The sequence below is a fragment of the Mugil cephalus genome, chromosome 17 (assembly GCF_022458985.1).
Source record: "Mugil cephalus isolate CIBA_MC_2020 chromosome 17, CIBA_Mcephalus_1.1, whole genome shotgun sequence".
NCBI lineage: Eukaryota > Metazoa > Chordata > Actinopteri > Mugiliformes > Mugilidae > Mugil > Mugil cephalus.
This window is the reverse complement of record NC_061786.1, coordinates 15333362-15356148: the sequence shown is the minus strand read 5'-3', so window position 1 is coordinate 15356148 and position 22787 is coordinate 15333362. Positions and strand designations below refer to the sequence as shown.

The following is a 22787-nucleotide window of genomic DNA, read 5'->3' as shown; positions in this document are numbered from 1 at the left end:
TCGTGAGCAGCTGCCAACTGATTTTGTATGCGGCCTGTCCAGACCAATAAATAGGCCTTTAGCTGACCCGGACTCGGGTGTCCTCTTATCTTTACGTATTCAGGCTTTACAATAAGGCGTTAGCTGCTGTTTTTTCCCTCTTAATCATATGATCTCAGAGAAGAAGAGAAGCATTTACTTTGGTGGCTCCTTTGAGGTGCATGACTTGTTGTAGGATGAGACGGATCAACAGCACACAGTTGCATCTCTCTGAAGCACAAAAGCTGTTGCACCAAAGCTGACAGCTGGTTGGCATGGCGATGACAGCATAAGTGGGATCCATTAGGTTGAGATGAGGGGTGGATCTAGCGGTTAATAGGAGGGCTCACACAGACCTGTTCCTTTGAGCAAGCCTCTGCTCTCCTGCGATGTGGAGACTTTGCTTTCACCACCGTATTTCCAACTGAACTGGATAGCCACATAGGGGGTTTGCAGGGGGCGAGGAGACACAATCTACTAAGTCTACAATCTCACAAAACCTTACACCTCTTCAGGGAGGCCCCGTGAGTGCCCGGGTAATGCCTACTCCAACTCTAGCCCCCCATACCCACCCCAGCTCTCACCAAAGTGAGTCATGGTATGAGTGGGTGACAGGACCTGTCACAGAGCCAGAGACATATGAGCTGCATTCACTAAAAAGGAGAAAAAGTTGTCTACTCCTAGGTATGCACAGCACATTAAAATGCTCTTCTTCTTTTCTCTCTCTCTTCAAGAGTGAGTGTGAGAAGTCAAACATACCTCAACACATCATTCTATGAAAAGCCCATTCTATAAAAACAAAACTCAGGCTTTCTGGGAAACGTTACTTCCCTGTAGGTAAAAGTGTAGATGTTTCACGCATCATAGCAAGAATGTCATCAGATAAGATTTATTTTCTGCTTAAGTCTGTTATTTGTTATAGGTGCGCTAGAGGTGAGGCATGGGAGAAACCAGCTGGACAGGTTGATAGAGTGGTATGGAAGATCTCAAATCAAAGCTCAGGTAGGCACAACAAACTCTGGTTATATATTGCATGGCTTGACTGCGGGATAGGTTCAGGCGTGAGGGCTGATCGGAGAGCTGTGGATGAATATGAAACCATGAATTCACACATAACAAACATTCACAATGTATTTGCCTGTGTTAACTTTGGGTTTCTGCAGTTTGGTGCTGATCTGGAGGTGCACGGCACATTTGTACGACTTTCTATCTGACAGCCTTGAAGGAATCAAAATATTTTTTTTGGACTGCACTAAAGCATTTAGTTGGGACTAGGCAAAAATAGAAGCGGAAAAAATGCTAAAATGCTCCATGTAGCTGAGAGGAATCACTCTCACTATGCCCCCACCCTCCTCCCCACTCTTGGATTACACGTGCTTTTAATCCACTGTTATTAAAAACATGATACAGTCTGTCAGAGACATGTTGCAAACACACACCATATCAAAGGAAGCATGTTCTGTGTGGCATTTAACAGTGCAAATATGAAATGCACTGCTTCTCTGTGCCACTGTCTTGAGTTCCACAAAGGGACAATCCACCCACACCACCACCACCTGAACTTTCACATTAATCCTCGACTGACATCGATGGATTATTTGTGCTACTGATCCCAGCAACACACATGCGCTCCGTTGACTGGGTGAGCTCGACGTGTCATCTCTGCGCGGCGGTGGAGACGACTGTAAATACCAGAGTGCTAACGAGGATATGGGGTAACTAACAACAGCGGGAGGAACACACTCCCCGCCCTCTCATCAATCACTTAGCAAGGCTTTTGGATAGCTTTTTATACCAGCAGCTGCATTGCATTTTTTTTTTTTTTTACCTTTTACCATTTTCCTTTGTAGCACAGATAAGAAGGGTCTCCTGACACACTTGCTAGCTCTGCCTTTAGCCTGTGTTAGACGGTGACCTGCAGTAATTATTATTAATAATTCCCAGTTGGTTCTAGGGTAGAAATCATTCAGTACATAATGTTAGGTCAGCTTGTCTTACAATAGTTAAGCTTTGAATCTATGTTGTAGCCTACAGAATTGGTGAACTCCAAAAAGGAGATTTCGACTTTCGATCGCAGTTGGTGTTGTTTACCACTACAGTGAAGTCCTTTTAGTTTATTTCATATTCTTACACTGAAAAATGGAACTCAATCACGTTGGAGCGAGTAAATGTTGAATGTGCAATCACTGCAACCGAGAAAGGACAGACCATATCGGAGGAGATGGTGTGTACAACCACTGAATTGCCAAAAGGGGGCCGAATTTTACACATTTCTCTGGCCACTTAGAGACACTAAATGAAAAAAAAAAGAAATTTTGGATCACAGTCTGCGTTACAGTGACATACATATCATATCTGGTGGTGCACAGAGATTATTAAATAAATATTAATTAAAGGACCCCCAAACTGATGGAGAGATTAAGTAGGGACCCCCTGCCTATTATATGTGTTCTACATTAAACTTGGCCTAGTGCTATTCATAAACGTACATGATTATTATCACTTTACATGCAATATTAAGCTATTCAAACAATGCACACGTTAAAATATTTATTTTTTTCTAATGTCAAACATGTGCAACAGTAGGGTGGCCGTGCAACTGCCGTAAACATAAACATACAAACATAGGGACTGAATACGCCCTCTTTAAATTTGTTGGGGAAAATTAATATATATATATATGTCTAATCAATCAAAGATTTTGCGTCAGTTTGACCCTACACAGACCCTAATACTGTAGCCTGACATGCACCTCCACAGAAATGTAACTGTTGCAGGCTGGAAGAGCTGTGATTGGTTTCGCAGACTGAGCCAGACTGACAGGTAAAGGGTACCTACACTGCCTAAATTTAACCGAATTTATCTACTCCAAACCAAAAAACTAAAACTACACTCATTCATGGTTTTAATTTCAATCAAATACATCATCAGGCATTCCTGTACAAAATGTTTGCTTCACTTGTGTTTGCTCATTTGTCCATATCTTTATTTTTCTTTTTGACACCATCAGTGACATCTACAATTAAAACACAACATTTGGCAAAATACAATGATTTGGCAAAAATCTTGTACTGACCGACTCACTGATTATTTCATTTAACTAGCAGAAAATGAGCGTTTCAGGAGAAATCACACACCTATATTCCATCCCACCCAAAATATAGTGTTTTTAAGGACACTGGCAAAATCAGTGCCAGGTCGTACAGTATCCAGAGACGTCCCCATTCAGTTTTTCTGGTGCTGCGACGCACTCAGAGACCCACAGAAAGAGGACACAGAAGTATCAGCTCTTCATGTTTGTTTTTGTGCAAAAAAAGAGAGGAAAAGGGAAGAGGATGAAAGACACAGACAGCACGCCAAAAAAATAAAAAAAATAATTAAAAAAATTAACTTATACTCCTTTAAGTTACCAACCACATTGGACAAGAAAGCTTTGTTTTCATACATGAGATGGAACTGTACAATATGAAGTGGCAGTTTCATAGTTAATTCGTGGGGCCGGGCAAGGTCTTAAATGACATGATTGTGGGCTCACAATAGCGTCCTTTTAAGACGGCCACCAACACAGTGAGCCACCCAACTCAACATGAATGGAAGTGCTATATCTCTGCTGCTTTTTGGCACAACTTTTTCAATTGGGTCATGCCAACAGGATTACCACATAACACAAAAATGTCTTGAATGCGAAACTGTCTCTCTTGATGAAAACGGCCACTTCACAACTCTAACAGCATCGTCTCTGCTAATCCTTCACGAGTGTCGCTCTTTATTTCGACTTGTTTCACAGCCTTTTGAAGCACCAGGCTTTACTTTACAAAGATACGGCGAAATAACATTCACTTCCTGACAACATTTGCATGTTATAAAGAGATCTGAACATTAAAAATATATACAACAACTTGCTTCTTTTGTCCACAAATGAAAAGACGTCTTGAGTTCCCACAGTTCGTTGCACATACGGGAATGATTTGCTAGTGGGCCCGTTTGATCGAATTGATCCTTTGACAAAACAGTTTCCTGCTCAGTTTGTTAGTCTAACCAGAAGTACGGTCAGCATTAGCAATGGTATCCATGGCAGAAGCCCTCTAGTTACTGGGTCAGCATCCAGTCGGAGGGCCAAGAAAGGATCAGTTTATGCTTTAGTCTTTACAAGGTTTATATACACGTTTGATGGTGGCATTTGGAACCATACTCATAAAAATAATTGGAATCGTCCTAATTTACATCAATGATGGTCCCTTTGACACTGAAAGTATATCAAAATGATAATCTAAAACATATTTGAGACTTTGACCAAAAAGTCCCGGCTCATCTTGCATAAAATGTTCACATGGTTTGCACAGTACTTTCTTGGAACTGTTTTGCCAGTAGCTGCTGAGTGCTGCTGAAACGCATTGCTCGTTTAGATAGTGATCTTTTTTTGTGGCATGATCTTGAGTGTGTGGTATAGTGCTGTAAACAGGAGTGTAAACAAAACCGTCCAGAAACATCTATAAATATATATGTAATGTTGAGTTCAGAAGCCCTGCCCTCAGTATGACATGATTGCATTCGTGCACATTTCTTTCGGTAGCTTTACTGCTGTGTCACTTCGGTCACATTTATACCACGTAAGAAGAAGAATCAACAACCCTGCACAATGAATGTTGCAAGGAAACATTCATACAATGAAAAACCAAATAGTAAAAAAATAAACAAAAAAAACATAAATCAATATACGGAAGTGCATTTGTAATTCGTAAAAAAAAAAATCTAAATCATAAATAATAAATGAATCAATGAAGGCAAAGTAAGGCTTAGTAAAAAATTAAATAAAAAGCTGGATTCCGACATTGTGCCCCTGAACCAAAAAAATGACCCACTGCTCTGGACAGAACAGTAATGAACCTCCATGTTTACCCATACACAAAAATCTTAAAGCATAACAAACACTGCATAGCCCTTCATGCACTATGCACCCCAGTACCACTTGTCAAGGTTAGTGAATGCCTTGTACTCCTTGTGCCTACGCAGGTAATCACAAGCCAGGCATGTGTGCTCTGCCCAGAAATGGGCCTTCTTCACTTTAAAGTGCCTCCGCCACTCAAAGTATCTGAGGTACAATTCCTCGTTCTTGTCCAGGAGCAGCAGGTAATTGGCCAGCTCCTTGGGTGATTTGAAGTCGTCCACGTGGATGAAGGCGCCTCCTGGGATGAAGTTCTCGTAGTTCTGCCTGGGCGGTCCGAGAACCACTGGCACTGTGCCTACGGAGAGTGGGTTGTACAGTTTCTCAGTAATGTAGTCCTTGTGGATAGAGTTCTCGAAAGCCAGGTAGAACTTACAGCTGGCCACGATTGGGAAGTAGTCTTTGTCAGAGATGTGCTCCCCGAAGGCCTGTCCGTATGTGTGAATCTCAATGTGTTTGTACAACTCATTGTAATATTTTGACCGAGCGTGTTCCTGGTTCCAGTTGCTCACAATCCAGCAGATGAGTTTGTTTTTGCTGGGTGGAACAAAGTCGTCCTCGGCCTCCGCTGCTACAATGGACCCATAAGGCACTTCAATGTCAGCATCCTGACGGTAATTGAGAGTCAGATTGAACAAGTTCCCTATCCCAGGAAGCTGAGACGAGTGTGACGGTGACTCTAAGTTCATCCATATCCACTTTTGGAACGATGGTCGCAGGTGCTGTGGCAGGTTGGACAGATCACTGCCAATGTCTCTGTGATGGATGATGACCCCATCTGACTTGTTGTAGAGGTTTCTGTCCGCTGTGATGAAGCAGCCTTCGATGTTGAAGAGGGAGCTGCAAACGGTCAGGTCATAGGTTTGTCCGAAGGGCCAAAGCCAGATCAGAACGGTGGTGACGTTTTTATCACTCTTGGTGGAGAAGATGTTCTTGACTCGGTCTGTGGATTCCGTTGACTCTAAAGGGCTTGTTAGCCAGCTAGTGGATGGTTTAAAATACATGAAAAACACAGTCACAAAGCATCCCAGGATGACAGTACCGAGCAGAAGGGGTCGTAGGATTTTGTGAGAAGCTGTAGATGACATACTCTGTCTGAAAAGGACACACCAAAGAGAAAACACAGAATAAAGTCACGGTCAACAGGAAACACCATCAACACTAATTATCTGATCATGTATGTGTCTTGCACATTACCATTATAAATTAATAATATCTATTATACTGTATATATTACACAAAACAGACAATATTGGGTTATTAAGAAAAATGTGAAGGCTCTTCAATCACATTGCTATACAAACCTGGTGTATTTGACTGAATGTTGAAATCCAAGCCCAAGTAGAGGTTGTGAGAATTGGAGGGCAAAGTTCCCAAACTGAATCGACAGCTGGATCAATCACCTCTGTCACTGACCGCTCATAGAAGAAAGCTTTGCAGGCCAGAGCTACCAGGTGCTTCTTTGCCGTTACACAGAATAGTAATTATCCTTAACGGTGTAATGAGGTGTTGATATTGAATGCACAGGTCTTCTTAGTGATACCTCCTTTAGGTGAACAGAGAGGGAGAGAATTATCAGAGGGGATGAGAGGGGATAGGCTAGGAGAACGAGAAGAAACAAAACCGTGTCTGGAGATCAAATGCAATACACATGCAGACATGAGCTTAATCTCCACAGTCTCTTAATTAGTCGGAAAACTTAGCAAGAGCACGGATATTATTTTAAGCATAGCAGGTTAATCATGAATATTATCTGAACATTTCCAGTTAAGCATGGTTGTGAGGTCAGCTGTTAGTATTATTATTATCATTTTTAGGTTGTTGTTGTGACAGTATGCTGCCATCTTAAGGTGGAGGAGATCAGAAAGCGCCCCTGCCTCTCGTGCTCTACACACCAGCAGGTTGCATAAAGAGGCCTTATGAGCAGACTGAGATCCCTAAAATAAGCATTTGGAGATGATGTTTTTGCTGCAGCTGAACCGTGTCAACAAGTCAAACGCTGATATCCTTTGTGCGATCTGCAAAATAGAGGCAACGTTCCCATCAGCTTTGCCATCACCTTTGACTTTGGTCCACCAATTGGTCTACATGGTAAGGCTACTCAAACCTGGAGAGCTGAGTATAACTCCTTTTAAAGACTCATGGTGATACGTTTTCATGGACAAATCCTCTTACACCGCTGAAATATGCTTTCTGACAGCGGCAGTGATAAGCTCTTTGGTTTACAGAGGACGCAGCTCACATATGCCTTCATATGTATATATATATATATATATATATATATATATATATACATATACATATATATATATATATATATATATATATATATATTATATATATATATATATTATAAATATATAGAGATCAAATCAGGCTTATTAAATATGTAGTGTGTGGTAAAGTCAGATCCGCAAAGATGGTGCTATGGCCAGAGTCTAATATAAGAGGGATTCACAATTTTTTTATTGTGCCCTGTCTCTGTACCAACGAAACTAGCTCATTCACATTTTAAACAACCTAGCTGTGGTTTTAGCAAATGCATTGTGATGTATTTGGGCCAGTGAAAGTGCACCACATGGGTGAGTAGTCTGCAGCGTTTGAAATGACTTGAGAGCAGAAAGAAGGAGAAAAAAAAAAAAAAAGATGCAGCCACAGATTTTGGCAGCATCAGTCACAGAGATGCATCCAATCCCAGAAGGGGTTTTTAGTAAGAGGTATACCACAGGCGAAAGAGCTCATGTCCAGGAAAATATACCTTTTGGTTATAGATTTGCCCCACGATTTGTGCATACTCTGTCAGAAAGGGCATTGCACTGGCTGAAAACGGACACTCCACATGCCAGCAGGTGAGGACTAATTTCCAGCCACCAGGCACTGAAGGTCATTTTAAAACGTGATGCTATATGGTGGAGCCGCTCTTTAAAATGGTTGTCTATTCGGCGTGGCACTGCGTTGAAGTTGACGAACAGCAGAGATCCATGTTGACCAAAACGACACCCCGGTTCCAAGGGAAAAACGCAAAGAATGCATATAACGGCGTGGAGGAGAGGGGGATGCTGAAACATGCAGGCTATAGTATTCACGCTGCAGACACAGCTAAGGGTAGCCATATGCGATTTAAAATACCAGTCACATTCACCAGTGGAAAACCTCATGCATTACAGTTAAAATAATAATAATAATAATGCAGTGCAAAAAGAAGCAAACAAAAAAGGGGGAAATGGGAAACATGCAGTCAGTGTGTTTTGACATTGACAGCGGAGATCGTTTCTAATTAGCTGGGGAGGATGCGCCGTTAAAAACAGGTACCGTTGCTCAGGCATTGGGTGAGGGGAGAGGAGAAAAAAAACATCCATGCATACTCACCATCTCGACAGTCAAAATAGTGAAAACAGAGCGATCTCCTCATTTCCTTCAGAGGTCCGTATCCTTCTCAAAGGCACCTTGCAACATACGGAAGATGGGGATGCGTTTGGAATAAAAAATCAAGCCGTAACCCGTCCGCCGTAGTCGCAGGGATAGATTCGGGCGAGAGCGCATCCATCGTCTTGATCTTGAAAAAACGACACCTACCGTAGCGATATGAGCCGATTCTTTCTCACTGCTCTGCACCGACGCAGATAAAGATGGCTGCGAAAATAATAGTAGGCTAATGATTTAAAAAAAAAAAAAAAATACTACTACCTCGTCAGCTTGCACACTAAATGCATGGCTCCGTGTGTGAGGACGCCATGTATGTTCAGGGATGTGATGCGATGTGGAATAAATCCCTGCTGGCTGCCCATGCGCTACCTTGCTCTGTTTACCGTCAATGCAGCTGTGGGCTGTTGCGGAGCTCTTGCGTATATGTTGGATGCTGAGATTTTCGTGGCTTATAAACGCTCCACGCGTCTTCCCCAGCTTTCAGCACACTAACAGATTTTCTGTGCTGATAGAAACCAGTAATGGCTTATTGGTGCGTCTCACTTGGCCAACGCCAAGATAATGGCAAACCTGTAAGGGACCACTGTTAGTTAGAGCTGAACTGTGTCCGCCAGTTAATGGTGACAGTGCACCACAGCCACTCACTTGTCTTCATTTATGCAAATGCTCACCACATTTGTAAAGCGATTCATGTAAATGAAACGAAAGGAGACCCTAGCTCTGAATTAAGCAACTCTATTTAAGTCTTCCACTCGTACACCCCCTGCTATCAGGTGATGTACTTAATTTATCATTTAAAGTAAGATATGTGAAAGAGTCATTCAGAGAAAACACCCCTGTATAACACACAGTTAAATGTCGCAGTAGACGTACAGTGTCATGTATACTGCACAATGTTTTCTTTGTGGTAAACTATAATTTCATTTTCAGTTTTGAGCGAATGGAATTCGTTTGCATTTTTTTCCTTTCTTTCTTTCTTTGTTTCTTTCTTTCTTTCTTTCTTTCTTTCTTTCTTTCTTTCTTTCTTTCTTTCTCAGTGACAATACAGGGTAAATAGTGAAATGCAACACCTGAAATCACACAAAATAATCCTTTAATCCTCTAAAATAAGATAATCCTTTAATGTATCCCAAAGATCAGTCAACTGGCTTGGCAGCTGATGACATTTTGGAGAAGACTTCAGGATACATTGCGACTTTCTTTTGGGTTTTAGTTAGGTTGGTGGTAAAACTGCGACATAAGTTGTTCAGAATGTTGAGTTGTTCATTGCTGGGAGAGAAGGATGACTAAACAATTTTCAGGCTACACAGCAAACACTCTTCCAGTGTTCCTGACTTTAATCCACCACTGGACAGTACTTTGAGTAGTGAACAGAAAGTTTAGCTAAGATATTTTAGCTGTGGACTGTAACTTTTTGTGCGTGTGTCAGAGGGATTACTAAATTACTGCCCACTCCTCCACTGAGCATGGCTTACTCCTGCAGGCAACTCGATCTGAGCTTTTGGTGGAATAATCTAAGTAATGGGAACTATCACTGTGGAGTATTAGGGATGTATGGGGCGCTGTCTGTAAAGTTGCACATGCTAATATGAGCACCCAGTTTTCCATACAGTTAGCTCTAAAACACTAAAAAAATGATGAGAGAATTTTTAAAGTCACTTTTTTAAATCACATTTACTAAATGTTAAATCTGAATGCTAATAGCTTATATGCTAATTGACCATGCCATTCAGCGGAAGTACCAAAATAAAAGCTTCACTCTGATCAGTGTTGTGATGGGACCGCTCCACTCTCAGACATTTCTCTGGAAAGCGTTGGAAGAGTGACTTTTGACTGAAATTCAGACTGTCATCTATACATGTGTTCAGATGCGACTCCTTCCAGCTTCGAACCACGACAGCACTGGTAAGTTTGTCCCCCAACTAGCTTAACATGTGTAGGGTGGAAGTTAATCTATCTAGCTAAAACTAGCAGCAGATTTAACCAACTCTTTGCTAGATTAGTTAGTTATCTGCATGCTGTGTGCAAACCACATTTGTTTTGATTCCGCAGCGACTGTCTGATGGACATTTACAATTCATATCATTCTAAAGCTAATGCTACTATACCTGGACAGAAATGTTTCCTCAGGGCTCCACCAGCTCTGAACATGGCACTGCACCAGAGCCAGCGACATCCACTGTCTCTACTGGGACAGCACATTTAAGAAACCCAATACGCATATAAACACCAGTATTTATCTATGAACAATGTTCAGGAGCTGCACCGAGGTGGACACAGCGAGGCTTCAGAGGACAGTGAAGGCATCCCACAGGATTTCTGGCTGCCCTCTCCCCTCCCTGATCCTGGACATCAACACTCGCGGTGCCTCAGCAGAGCTCGCAATATCACCAAGGACAATTCACACCCTGGTTCTCAGCTGTTTAAGCTGTTGCCCTCTAGGAGGAGCTACAGATGTATCGGTGCACGGAAAAGCAGACTGAAAAACAGTTTCTTTCCGAGAGCCATCACCACCTCGAACTCTCACATGCAACATTCTACGTAATATAGAATGTGCAATAACAGACTTGTAAGTACATTGATGCTGCTATTATGTCTATTTCTGTTTATTCTAAAAACCTGGTGCAATACATGTTTAGACATTTACACTTTCCCCACTGCTGCTCCACTTTTACCTCTGCTGCAATAAAAAACAATATGTATCTTATTTTATGTAGTTTACACAGACATATCCACTTCACTACCACATGCATATACCAAACGTTCCAGATTAATCTTAACTACATTCTGCAGGTATTTACAGAGGGGATTTTTCTCACTCATCATTCAGAGCCTCATTTATATAACATTTAACTTTTTTTTTGGGCTGTTGACAATATTTTGTGATTTATGGAGTGATAAAAAGAGACATCCAAAATCTCATCTCATCTTCCACCACCGCTTATCCTCATAAGGGTCACAGGGGTTGCTGGAAGCTGTCATTGGGCGCCAGTCTAATGCAGGGCGACATCTAAAATTCCCCCTACCTAAATACCCGGAAATATAATATGTTAACATAATGGTACATGAATTTTGAAGATTTCTATTCTGGAAATGTATGCAAATGAGTGCATATTTAAGTAGATAACTCCTCATTTGCATATTTAAATATTAATTCTCAGAAAACATGGAACACAAGAAAAAAAAATGTATTCATGTAAGTAATCAACTGGAGAAGGTTCATGGTGATATCTATTACTTAAAATGTGACAACATTTAAAACTCATCATAAAAATACTACAGATTAGGCCACCCCCATGACCAGTGACCCTGGGACTCTAAGGGCCTGATTCCAAATGAAGGTCATACCAGGCAAACACTTGCCAGGAACATAAACGTATCAGTTTATTCTAATCTTTATTAGACTATTAACCTTGTTTAGTTGAGGCATTTTTTTTTTTACTTAGTGTGGTGTGACTAGGGTGAGCGCCAACAGTACTAAGGAAACGCTTTTGGGAATGTTCTTCCGCGTTCCCGAAAGAACATGAAAGATAAGATAAGATGAGATAAGATAAGATAATGTTTTGTTCATCCCACAGTGGGGAAAATCTCATTGTTACCAGCAGCAGACATTCAATATTCAACATCACAAACAGTGCACACAGTGCAAATATGGGTGTACTAAAAAAAATAGAATATAAAAAATATCAAAGAAATATATAAAAAAGCTATATTACAACAATAACAATAATATAAATGTACGTATCTGTTCACACATCTCCCATTGGCAGGGAGATGTGGACAGTGCAAAAAATGGCAGGTATATAAACGAAATATAAACGGTAATTAATTAGTAACTACATGAATTAATTAATGTAGTTGTGGGTCTACTGGGAGCATGCCTGCTTGTAGAGCCTAACAATAGAGGGGAGGAAGGACCTGCGGTACCGCTCTTTTGCGCATCGTGGATGAAGAAGCCTGGCGCTGATGGAGCTTTCCAGGGCTCTGACAGTCTCATGCAGGGGGTGGGAGGTGTTGTCCATGATTGACGACAGTTTCGCCAATATCCTCCTGTCCCCCGCCGCCTCCACAGGCTCAAGACTGCAGCCCAGGACTGAGTCGGCTTTCTTCACTAGCTTGTTCACTCTTTTTCCCTATACTGCCATGATGCTGCTGCTCCAGCAGACGACATCATAGAAGATGGCTGACGCAACCACAGAGTTGTAGAAGGACCTCAGGAGGGCGCCCTGTATTCCGAAGGACCTCAGTCTCCGCAGCAGGTGAAGTCTGCTTTGACCCTTCCTGTATAGTGCCTGAGTGTTATCAGTCCAGTCCAAGTTCTTGTTTAGGTGAACATCCCAGGTACCTGTAAGAGTCCACTATCTCAGTGTCCGTTCCCTGGATGTTCACCCGTGGTGGGGGAGTGGCTTTGCTCAGGCGGAAGTCCACAACCAGCTCTTTGATTTGACATTAATCCGGAGGTGGTTCTGCAGGCACCAAGCCACAAAGTTGTTGTTCAGTTCTCGGTGCCCACTTCGTCTCCAATGTTGTTGATGAGACCGACGATGGGTCGTCCGAGGACTTCTTTAGGTGACAGTTGGTCGTGTGGTGGGTGAAGTCGGCAGTGTAGATAGTGAAGAGGAGAGGGCCCAGGACTGTCCCCTGCGGCGCTGCCCCATGCTACAGATCGCTGTGTCCGACACACAGTCCTTTGTCCTCACAAACTGTGGTCTGTTGGAGAGGGAGTCCAGGAGCCAGGCAGACAGCTGTTAGTGCACCCCAACGTGGTCCAGCTTGTCCCTTAGGAGTTCTGGCTGAATGGTGTTAAAGGCACTGGAGAAATTATAGAACATGATTCTCACAGTGCTTCCAGACTTCTACAGGTGGGACAGGGATCTCTGCATGAGGAAGATGACAGCGTCGTCAGCTCCGATGCCAGGCTGGTAGGCGAACTGCGGTGGGTCAGCAGATGAGCTCACCAGGGGGTGCAGTTGTTGGAAGACCAGCCTCTCCAGGGTCTTTGCCAGGTGGGCTGTTAGATCCACTGGTCGGCAGTCGTTGAAGTCGCTGGGTTGAGATGACGTGGGCACCTGTACCACGCAGGATGACTCCCACAGTAGCAGTACCTTTTGCAACCTCAGGCTCACGTTGAAGAGGTTCAGGTCGTTCATCCACTCCTGGTCTCTGGCCAGCTCAGATCTGGAGTTGCTGTGTCCTGAGATGGTTTTCAAACTCCTCCAGACCCCACTGACATCATTCTGCTGCAGCTGTTCTTCCATCCTCCTCCTGTAGCTGCCTTTTCCCTCCCTGATCTTCCTCCTCAGTTCTTTTTGCATAGTTCACCTGCTCCCTATCCCCCAACTTGAAAGCCCTCTTTTTCTCCTTGAGGAGAGCCTTGATGTCACAAGTAATCCAAGGTTTATTGTTGGAGAACAGTCTTACAGTCCTGGTGGGAATGGTGAGTCTGCACAAACGTTTATGTAATCAGTCAGTACGTTTACATGCACGTGAAAAAAAAAAAAAACGAATTATTGCCTTAATTGGACTATAACAGGAGAACTTAAGTGCATGTAAACACGTTACTCCCATTAAAATCGGAGTTCTCATTATCCGGCTGAGACACCCAGGTAGTGCGAGTGGAATCTGAGTTTTCAATCCGATAATGCATGTGCGCATGCTCCACAACCACTGCGCTGGCGTGTGACCCCGGAACAAAAACGTCCAAGAAAGCCAATCGCAGAAGAAGTAGACGAACGGAGCCGCTAGAAGAACCGTCTGAGGGACAGACACCAGAAGTAGCGCAACGTAACGTATGAGATTAAAAAATGTACTATTATCCGTCTGGTTGTTGTTTGAAATGCCGGTCTGCCACATGAACGACTCTTGTTTATTATATCACGCAATAGGTCAACCGGAAATAGGGCCGTGTTGACGTGGTATTATCCCGCTGAAAAGACACGTATCGCCACCTAGTGTGGAAGAGGAAAACAGTTATTCGATTGTCTTGTGCTGCATGTAAACTGGGAGAAGGACTGTAGTCAGAAAGTCGAATTTTGAGCATAGCTCGATTAAGCTCTGCATGTAAACACACTGAGCTGGTGAGACTGTCGGTGTCCTCCCCGTGGTCCTCACACGTCCCACGACAGGTCATGATCAGATCTCCCCAGGTGAGGGAGGGGGGCTGAGGTGTATGCCTCCTTAATGTTGGCGTAAAAGAGGTTGAGGGTCTTGCTTCCTCTGGTGTGGCAGGTGATGTATTGGTTGAATGTTGGCAGTGTGGAGGTGGGAGAGGCATTGTTAAAGTACCCAGTAATTAGGATGAGGGCTTGTGGATGCTGTGTTTGTAGCCTGTTTACAGTTGAGTGGAGGACGTTGCGTACGCTGCTATCGCGATTAGCCGGTTAGCTGGCCTGCGCTACTTAGGACTAACAGCTGATCCAGGGTGTAAACAATGGAGTGTGCGCTACCTGTTGAGTCATGGTGTAATGGACTGGGTAAAAATAAGCAGAAATGGTGACACAGTTTTAGCGTACATGATGCCACTCAGTAGACAGAAATGTTTGTGCAGAAGTCAGCAAAGGAATATACACAAAAAGACATAAGGACATATGGAGCTGCTGTAACAAGCGGCCACCTGGCGCGGCGCCATTTTGTCAATAAATGCGTCATCGTTACACAAATACACAGACTGTAATCACGAGGTGAGGTAGAAGAGTCGACTGCAATACTGCTTGGTAGGATTACAGGGACTACAGTGGCAATACCTTTATAGTTATTTGGTATAAAGGCAATAATAATAAAAATAAATCACTTATTTATTGGATATCGCGTTTGCCAAGGGGAAGCACTATGTGAAGACTGTTTTAAACCTTCTGTATTGTGTGTCAGATGTACGTTGGATGTACGGAGCCAGTGCAAGCAGGGGAATTTATTTATTGATTTATTTTCATAAGACAAAGACGACACAAGATGCAGTTTTTTAAATTAAGCTTTTTATTATTAAGGGGGAAAATATCCAAACCTACATGGCCCTGTATGAAGAGGTGTTTGCATGTCCCATTAAAATATAACTTAACTGTGCTTTATCACACCTGAGATCAATTTCTCTAGCCACACCCAGTCTGATTACTGCACATGTTCTCAATCATGAAATCACTGCCTCAATAGGACCTGCCTGACAAAGTGAAGCAGACCTGTAGACATTACGCAGAGATCCAAATAAATTTAGGAACAAATGAAAAAGAAAGTAATTGAGATCTATCAGTCTGGAAAAGGTCAGAAAGCCATTTGTAAAGCTTTGGGCAGGGACAAATCCTCCTAGAGGTCACAAAAGACCCTGCAACAACAGGGGAAAATGCTGGACTGACGAGACAAAAGTTTAACTTTTTGGAAAGCGTGTATCCCATTACATCTGGTGTAAAAGTAACACAGCATTTCAGAAAAAGACCATCGTACCCACAGTAAAAGCTGGTGGTGGTGGTGTGGTGACCTGGGGCTGTTTTGCTGCTTCAGGTCCTGGAAGACTTTCTGTGATAAATGGACCCATGAAAAGTCAAAAATAGTGAATCCCATTGAGATGCTGTGGCGTGAACTTAAAAAGGTGGTTCGTGCTCCAAATTCTCCAATGTGGCTGAATAACAACAATTCAGCAAAGATCAGTGGAACAAAATTCCTCCACAGTGCTTCAGAAGACTCGTCGCAAATGCTTGGTTGCAGTTGTCGCTGCTAACGGTGGCCCAAACAGTTATTAGGTTTATAATTATTGGTTGTTTTGTTCTTTCTTTCTTTCTTTCTTTCTTTCTTTCTTTCTTTCTTTCTTCTTCTTCTTCTTATTATTATTATTTTAAAATAATTATTAATGGAAGCTTTATATTATTTTATATATTCTTATTTTAATGTAATATGTAATAATAATTATTATTACTTCATTATTATATTCATAATTTGCTGATAATTATCAAATGTAACACCATGAATGGTCTCACACACATATATGGACATATTACTATTAACCATAACATATTATGCAATAAAACAGTATTTGCGTATGAAAATTGGATGAATCTACACTGTTATACTGAATGATACACTGATATGAAAATTATAGACAGATATGGAGAATCGTGCAAACATTAACCACCTCTAAAATAATTTGAGCGCACTGCCATTCTTTGTTATGGCCGTAAGGTTACTGTTTAATTACAGTTTGCGTTCAGATAAAAGTTTGTAAGTTGCTGGCAACCGTGCTACCAGTAGCAAAGACTGTACGCATCATTGCATTTGATTCTCAATTTTGGGGTTAAGAACATTGTTTGGACTACCTTTTGATATATAGGTTATTATATAATGTATGCAATTACTACAATTTTAGCAGTAACTGTTATAATTAGCAATAATCTATTTACATAATTTTTATAGTGCTGTATAGCATGATAGAATACAGTAGAAATAGACAAAATTACAAAATACATTAAAATACTTTTTGTAGTGTTACAGTGTATTTTTTTGGACTGTGAATCACATTATCTCAATGCTCTTGCTTTGTTACAAAAAATAGTAAAAAACAATAACTGTGACACCAAAGAGTGCCCATTGGCGATATGTTAGAAAGGTTGGCAGCAGCAGAGGTGACGGCAAAGATATGATTGTCTCAGATAATACAAACTCAATAGACATACAGGAAACCACACAGTCACAAAGTGTTGAACTATAGGAAATGAAATGATATTTGATTTGTGCAGTCATGGTTAGCCGCTGAACGTTTGCCAACAACTCGCAATATTTAGTTTCACAGTAAACTACAATTATACTGTAGTGGGAGAAAGTACGGCCATGACAAAGAGTGTCCGTATATAGACTTACACTCTCTCTCTTAAATGCTGATATTCATTTCGCTCCATTTTTCTCTCCAAACATGCGCCGTTCCATCCCCAAAGTAGAAGAATTACACCCTGTAATAGAAGTTACTATTTTTTTTTTTTTTTTTTTTTTTTGCTATTTTATTCATTTTTTTGGAACGAAGCCAGAGGGTTTGAGATGTAGTTTTGTGGTACTACAGTATTTTTTTGTAGATCGTTTTACATTCCAGTAGTGCTTTCGAATCACACATGTAACTGTAAGCTGATAACAACCAAACTGGCAGAGCAAGTTTCTTGGGAAACTTTAGATTGCTTTACATCCAAGCGTGCCAAATGTTCGTTATTGCCACACATGAAACTATAAGCTGCCAACTAGAAGGGCACGTTTCTTAGCAAATGGTGCTCCTTGTTTCTGTTCGCATATAGTAGAGCAACACCGAAATTAGTTTGTGGAAAACTATTCTTTATCAGCAGTGCTGCTAATCTTTAGTTAGAATGAGAGTAATGTAACGTCTTGTAATCGTAATACTATAAAAACTATTTTAGTTTACTGCATAATGACACATAACCATGCCCACGATTTACAAGTTGCAGCTTGTAAATTTAATTCCATTGCCTTTTGTTCAAGCCATTCAATAATTTTTAACCAAAACTATTGCTGGTATATCATGGGCATCATTGCCTTGTATAGTTCTGACAAGGTTATGTCAAACCCTCTTGCTTTGTTCCAAAAAAAACAAATAAAATAAAATAAAATAGCAAAAAAACAACAACAACCGTGCCACCAAAGGCTGCCCATTGGCCTGCCTTTTGTTCAAACAACTGCTTAATTTTTAACTAAACCTATTGTTCATCGTCATGGCCATCATTGTTCATAATGACCGCAGATAAAGAATAGTTTTCCACAAACTAATTTCGGTGTTGCTCTGCTATATGCGAACAGAAACAAGGAGCACCATTTGCTAAGAAATGTGCCCTTCTAGTTGGCAGCTTATAGTTTCATGTGTGGCAATAACAAACATTTGGCACGCTTGGATGTAAAGCAATCTAAAGTTTCCCAAGAAACTTGCCCTACCAGTTTGGTTGTTATCGGCTTACAGTAACATGTGTGATTCGAAAGCACTACTGGAATGTAAAACAATCTACAAAAAAATACTGTAGTACTACAAAACTACATCTCAAACCCTCTGGCTTCGTTCCAAAAAATGAATAAAATAGCAAAAACAATAGTAACTTCTATTACAAGGTGTAATTCTTGGAGATGGAACAGTGCATGTTTGGAGAGAAAAATGGAGCGAAATGAATATCAGCATTTAAGAGAGAGAGTGTAAGTCTATATACGGACACTCTTTGTCTTGGCCGTACTTTCTCCCACTACAGTATAATTATAGTTTACTGTGAGTTGTTGGCAAACGTTCAACGGCTAACCATGGCTGCACAAATCAAATATCATTTAATTTCCTATAGCTCAACACTTTGTGACTGTGTGGTTTCCTGTATGTCTCTTGAGTTTCTGTTATGATATCTGAGACAATCATATCTTTGCTGTCAACTCCGCTGCTGCCAACTGTGGTTTGCCAATGGTTTAAAGTGTATGCAAGAAAGTGAGTCATGCAGATCAAGGTATTGATGGAATAGCCTAGTCATTCAGTATATCCAGGTAAACAACTGACCTCGTTCTTTGGGCATAATGTTGCTGAACCTAGACCTGAGCAACTGCAGCAACCTCAGATCATGTCGCACTACCCCCACAGGCTTGTAGAGTAGACAATAGGATGATGGGTGCATCACTTGAAGCCTTTTCTTCTCAGTTAGTCTCACTGATTAGTGTTTTTTTTTTTTTTTAGTGGTTTGGCTACACAGCTGTTCACTCCCAATGTCTTTAGTTCCCTTCACGTTGTGCGTGTGAAAATGCTTTTACTTTCACTATTTAAAATAGCGCTATTGTTGTTTTCTTCAATTTTTCCTCTTTGACCCCATCTCAAGCAGACTAACATCTTTCCCACGGCCAGAGGATGTGTCTTTCCACATGGCTGTTTGAGAAATGAGAATCTACTCGTTCCATCATCAGTTGAGGTCAAATATATATACACACACAGACACACACACACACATATATACATTGGCATGCCATTCACGAAGTTAATCTTTGAATATATTGCATTAAACTTTGTATTCTGCCTGCTACCACAGCTGGACAGACAGCGAATCCACAACATTAGACCTTGACAGACTTTAATGATCCACGAGGGAAGTTATATGTCACTGTAGCTTCGTTGCACATAGAAATAAACACTCATAAAACCACAAGCATTCGCCAGAGTGTTAACAACGGCAACAATCAAATGCTGAGCCGACTGACTCATTTTTGCTGCAGGTACAAATACAAGATGGCGGCAGTGCCTTCATGACGTCAGTCAAGGTTCATTCAGCATATTCACAGTTTCATTAATGCCACAGTATACATGTGTACACACACATACACACACACACACACACACACAACCTTTTGACATTGTTGAGAGGAGAGCTGACCACTTCTTATTTATAATGTTGCTGACTCATACACAGAACAGTAATTGCAGAAGTGGTGAGATATTTGCAAGCCAGCAGAGATGTGCAAGCCGATACTGAAATATGGATAATTTCCATACCAGGTCTTTAAGCTCTAAAATCGTTTCTCAAATAAAAATGTAGATACTTTCAATACTTAAGTCATTCGAGTGGAATGTGAATAAATTTGAACTGTGGCAACACAGTAAACCTTGTGAAACACCTCAGGTTAAACCACAACACAGGATATGAGACGTTTATAATGAGAGGACAGAATTAAGATGTAAGTTTCCATTTTTTTTTTTTAGGTTTCCCAGACACATTACGGTGTATTTACATGAAGTGTCGGTATTGGATTGGTATCGCCGATACCAGTCTGAATTTTACTCAGTATCAGATCGGAAAAGAAGTCGGCTGTATCGGTAACATCACCACAAGTAAGCATGTGTTAGCTTGTCTAGGTCTTGGTTTGTGGCAAACTGCGTGATGCGTTAGCCGAAGTGCTAGCATAATCCTAGACTGACGCATTGGTGTGGTACTTTAAGATAGAAGAGCTTCGGATAAAAGAAAACTCCTTCCTGCGGAGTGTGTATAATACTCTATGTATAATGTAATGTATAATACTGTTCCGTCTATAAAAATATAAATAATGATAGTTTAGTTTTATCAATTTACAAAATGCGAAGTGAGCGTACAAATGAAAAATCTAAATCACATGCTGTCACTACACTTTGCCTTCAAACCAGCATCAGTGCTTGTAAGTACACTTGCAAAAAGTCAGGGATTTTGTAGGATTGTCACATGTAGGTTGAAACACAGTCTGTAACGAAACAGAAGTAGCTGTGTAGGAGGCCTAAAACTGGGAGAGGAACAAACTCTGCAACCGAAATGGGGTTGTTGAGTTGGTCACAGGTAAAAACACTATGGCAAGACTGAGCACAACAACAAAATACAAAATAGTTACACTGCATCAGCAAGACCTCCCCCAGACCAACAAGCAGACTGGTATTTCATGGTGCTATTACAGCTCTTTGGAAAAGGCACAAAAAACAGATAATGTTGAGGCTTGCGGGCGCAGTGGTCGGACAAGGAAACATGCAGCAAGCTTATTTCCCTTTGAAATTGGAAGATGTCCAGCAGTACTATCAGCTCCGAACTGGCAGAAACCAGTGGGACCCAGGTAAACCCATCTACGGTCCAGAGAAATTAAGTCGTTGGCAATCATTCTGCAATTATTTTTATTTTCTCATAGTTCAACACAGAGAGCTCTGTGTGTGGTTTCCTGTATGTCTGTTAAGTTTCTCTTACGATCTCTATGAGCCAATCAGGTCTTTGCTGTCATGTCTGCTGTAGTCAACTGTGGTTTGCCACAGAAAAGTCAGACAAAACTGTGCATGAGAATCCATGCTAGTCATGCAGGAGTTGTCTAGAGGACATTTCCAAATGCATTTCTGAATGTTTTATTCTTATGTTTTATGCTTTGCTGTTTTTATAAGATGATGTAAAATGTGTTATTATTATTATTAATGATAATAATCTGTCCTTATATATTTTGCATTACAGTAAAATACTAAAATACTTTTTATAGTATTACAGTTACTCTCAGTCAAACTACAGCATCAAAGACAGGCAGTATCACAGATAAGGATTAGTTTTAGGTGTTGCTCTGCTATATGCAAACAGAAACAGGGAACACCATTTACTAAGAAACATGCCCTGCCAGTTGGTTGATAACAGGTTAAAGTTTTATGTGTCACGCGAAAGCACAGTTGGAATGTAAAGAAATCTACAATATATAAAACAAAACTACACCTCAAACCCTCCTGTTTTGTTCCAAAGAAATAATAAAATAGTAATAAGTAGCAATAAAACTGTGTCACCACTTTTATTTAAACCACTGTTTTTTTTAAACAATTATTTCCTTGCCCAGTCCTGACATGGTTGTGTGGTTCATAATGTTTTCTGTAAATATTTTTATACTTTTGTTTGGAGAACAGTGCATGGATGGAGAGAAAAATGGGAAATCTATGTACGTGTGTGTTTAATTTTACTGTTTACTCTTTATACACCGCTCTCGACGACCGACAATGAAGGCTATTGTTCATTCTACCAGAAGCGACGTAATACTTTATGCTGTACAGTACTGAATAACATAATGAATCTAAAAGCAGTTCAAACAAGTTCTAACAGATTCGAATGATTTTAACCTAGTAATTATAATTTTATTCAGTTGCTCGAAAGTTTTTTTTCTTTTTTTTCTCTTTTTTTAAGTTTTTCTTTTTTCTTTTTTTTCTTTTCTTTTTACAAGAATTTCTTTCAAGAAATTCAAGCAGAAGTTTTTGGAACCCACCTTACACAGGGTGTCGGGAGTCAGTTTCTCCGTCGGGATGAGATGTGCGGCCCCTTAGTACCCCTCCCAATGAAATCAGTCCGATGAACGTGCGTTCAGAGGAAAGCTCTTCTACGGAATGATGCGCGAGTCGTGCGTTAACAGCAAAGCTCCCCCGCGACATGTTGTAGCGTGCACGTACGTGAGTTCAAAGTGAAAGCACGCCTTTAATATAACTAGTTCCTTATAGGTCGGAGGTTTTATAAGGACACTGTCTACACAGTGTCCTTATTGAAGTTTTGAAGTGTCCTCATTAAAGTTCGGCTTTCTTGCTGAATTTGTTAATGTAGTAATGTAAGTAATCACAGTATTTGTTAATTTATAAGTATATAATTTCTTAATAATATGTCCAGTTTTCGCTCATGCCCGCTAAGGATTTTGATGACTCTTATATAATATTCTCATAACCGTGGCAATAATGTAGATTTGTAACAAAAATTCAAACAAACATCATTGCCTTCCCTATTTCCGATATTGTTATGGTTCATAACGTGTTCTGTAAATTTGTTAATTTAGCGAGTAATTATAGTATTTTTTTTAATTTACAAGTTAATAGTTTTTATATGGTTCCGGCTCATGCACGCTAAGGATTTTGTTGGGAATATAATATTCTCAAAAC

The 22787-nt window shown here is 40.8% G+C and overlaps 1 protein-coding gene across 2 annotated transcripts; it reads right to left on the bottom strand.

Moving 5' to 3' along the window:
• Window positions 1-2977: 2977 nt before the first annotated feature.
• Window positions 2978-22316, bottom strand: fut9a (fucosyltransferase 9a). 2 transcript variants are annotated; one of them, XM_047611558.1, is made up of 3 exons: window positions 22130-22316; window positions 6268-6509; window positions 2978-6058 (listed from the first exon to the last, which is right to left on the bottom strand). In XM_047611558.1, exon 3 carries the CDS (start codon window positions 6049-6051, stop codon window positions 4969-4971), a length of 1083 nt encoding a protein of 360 aa, XP_047467514.1. In that variant the 5' UTR covers window positions 6052-6058; window positions 6268-6509; window positions 22130-22316; the 3' UTR covers window positions 2978-4968. The 2 variants fall into 2 exon arrangements, with proteins under 2 accessions (XP_047467514.1, XP_047467513.1); XM_047611557.1 differs by lacking the exon at window positions 22130-22316 and adding an exon at window positions 8333-11579.
• Between the last annotated feature and the right edge of the window lie 471 nt (window positions 22317-22787).

Bases quoted from the DNA above. Each gene is read 5' to 3' on its own strand.
- fut9a (XM_047611558.1), bottom strand. From the start codon at position 6,051: ATGTCATCTACAGCTTCTCACAAAATCCTACGACCCCTTCTGCTCGGT.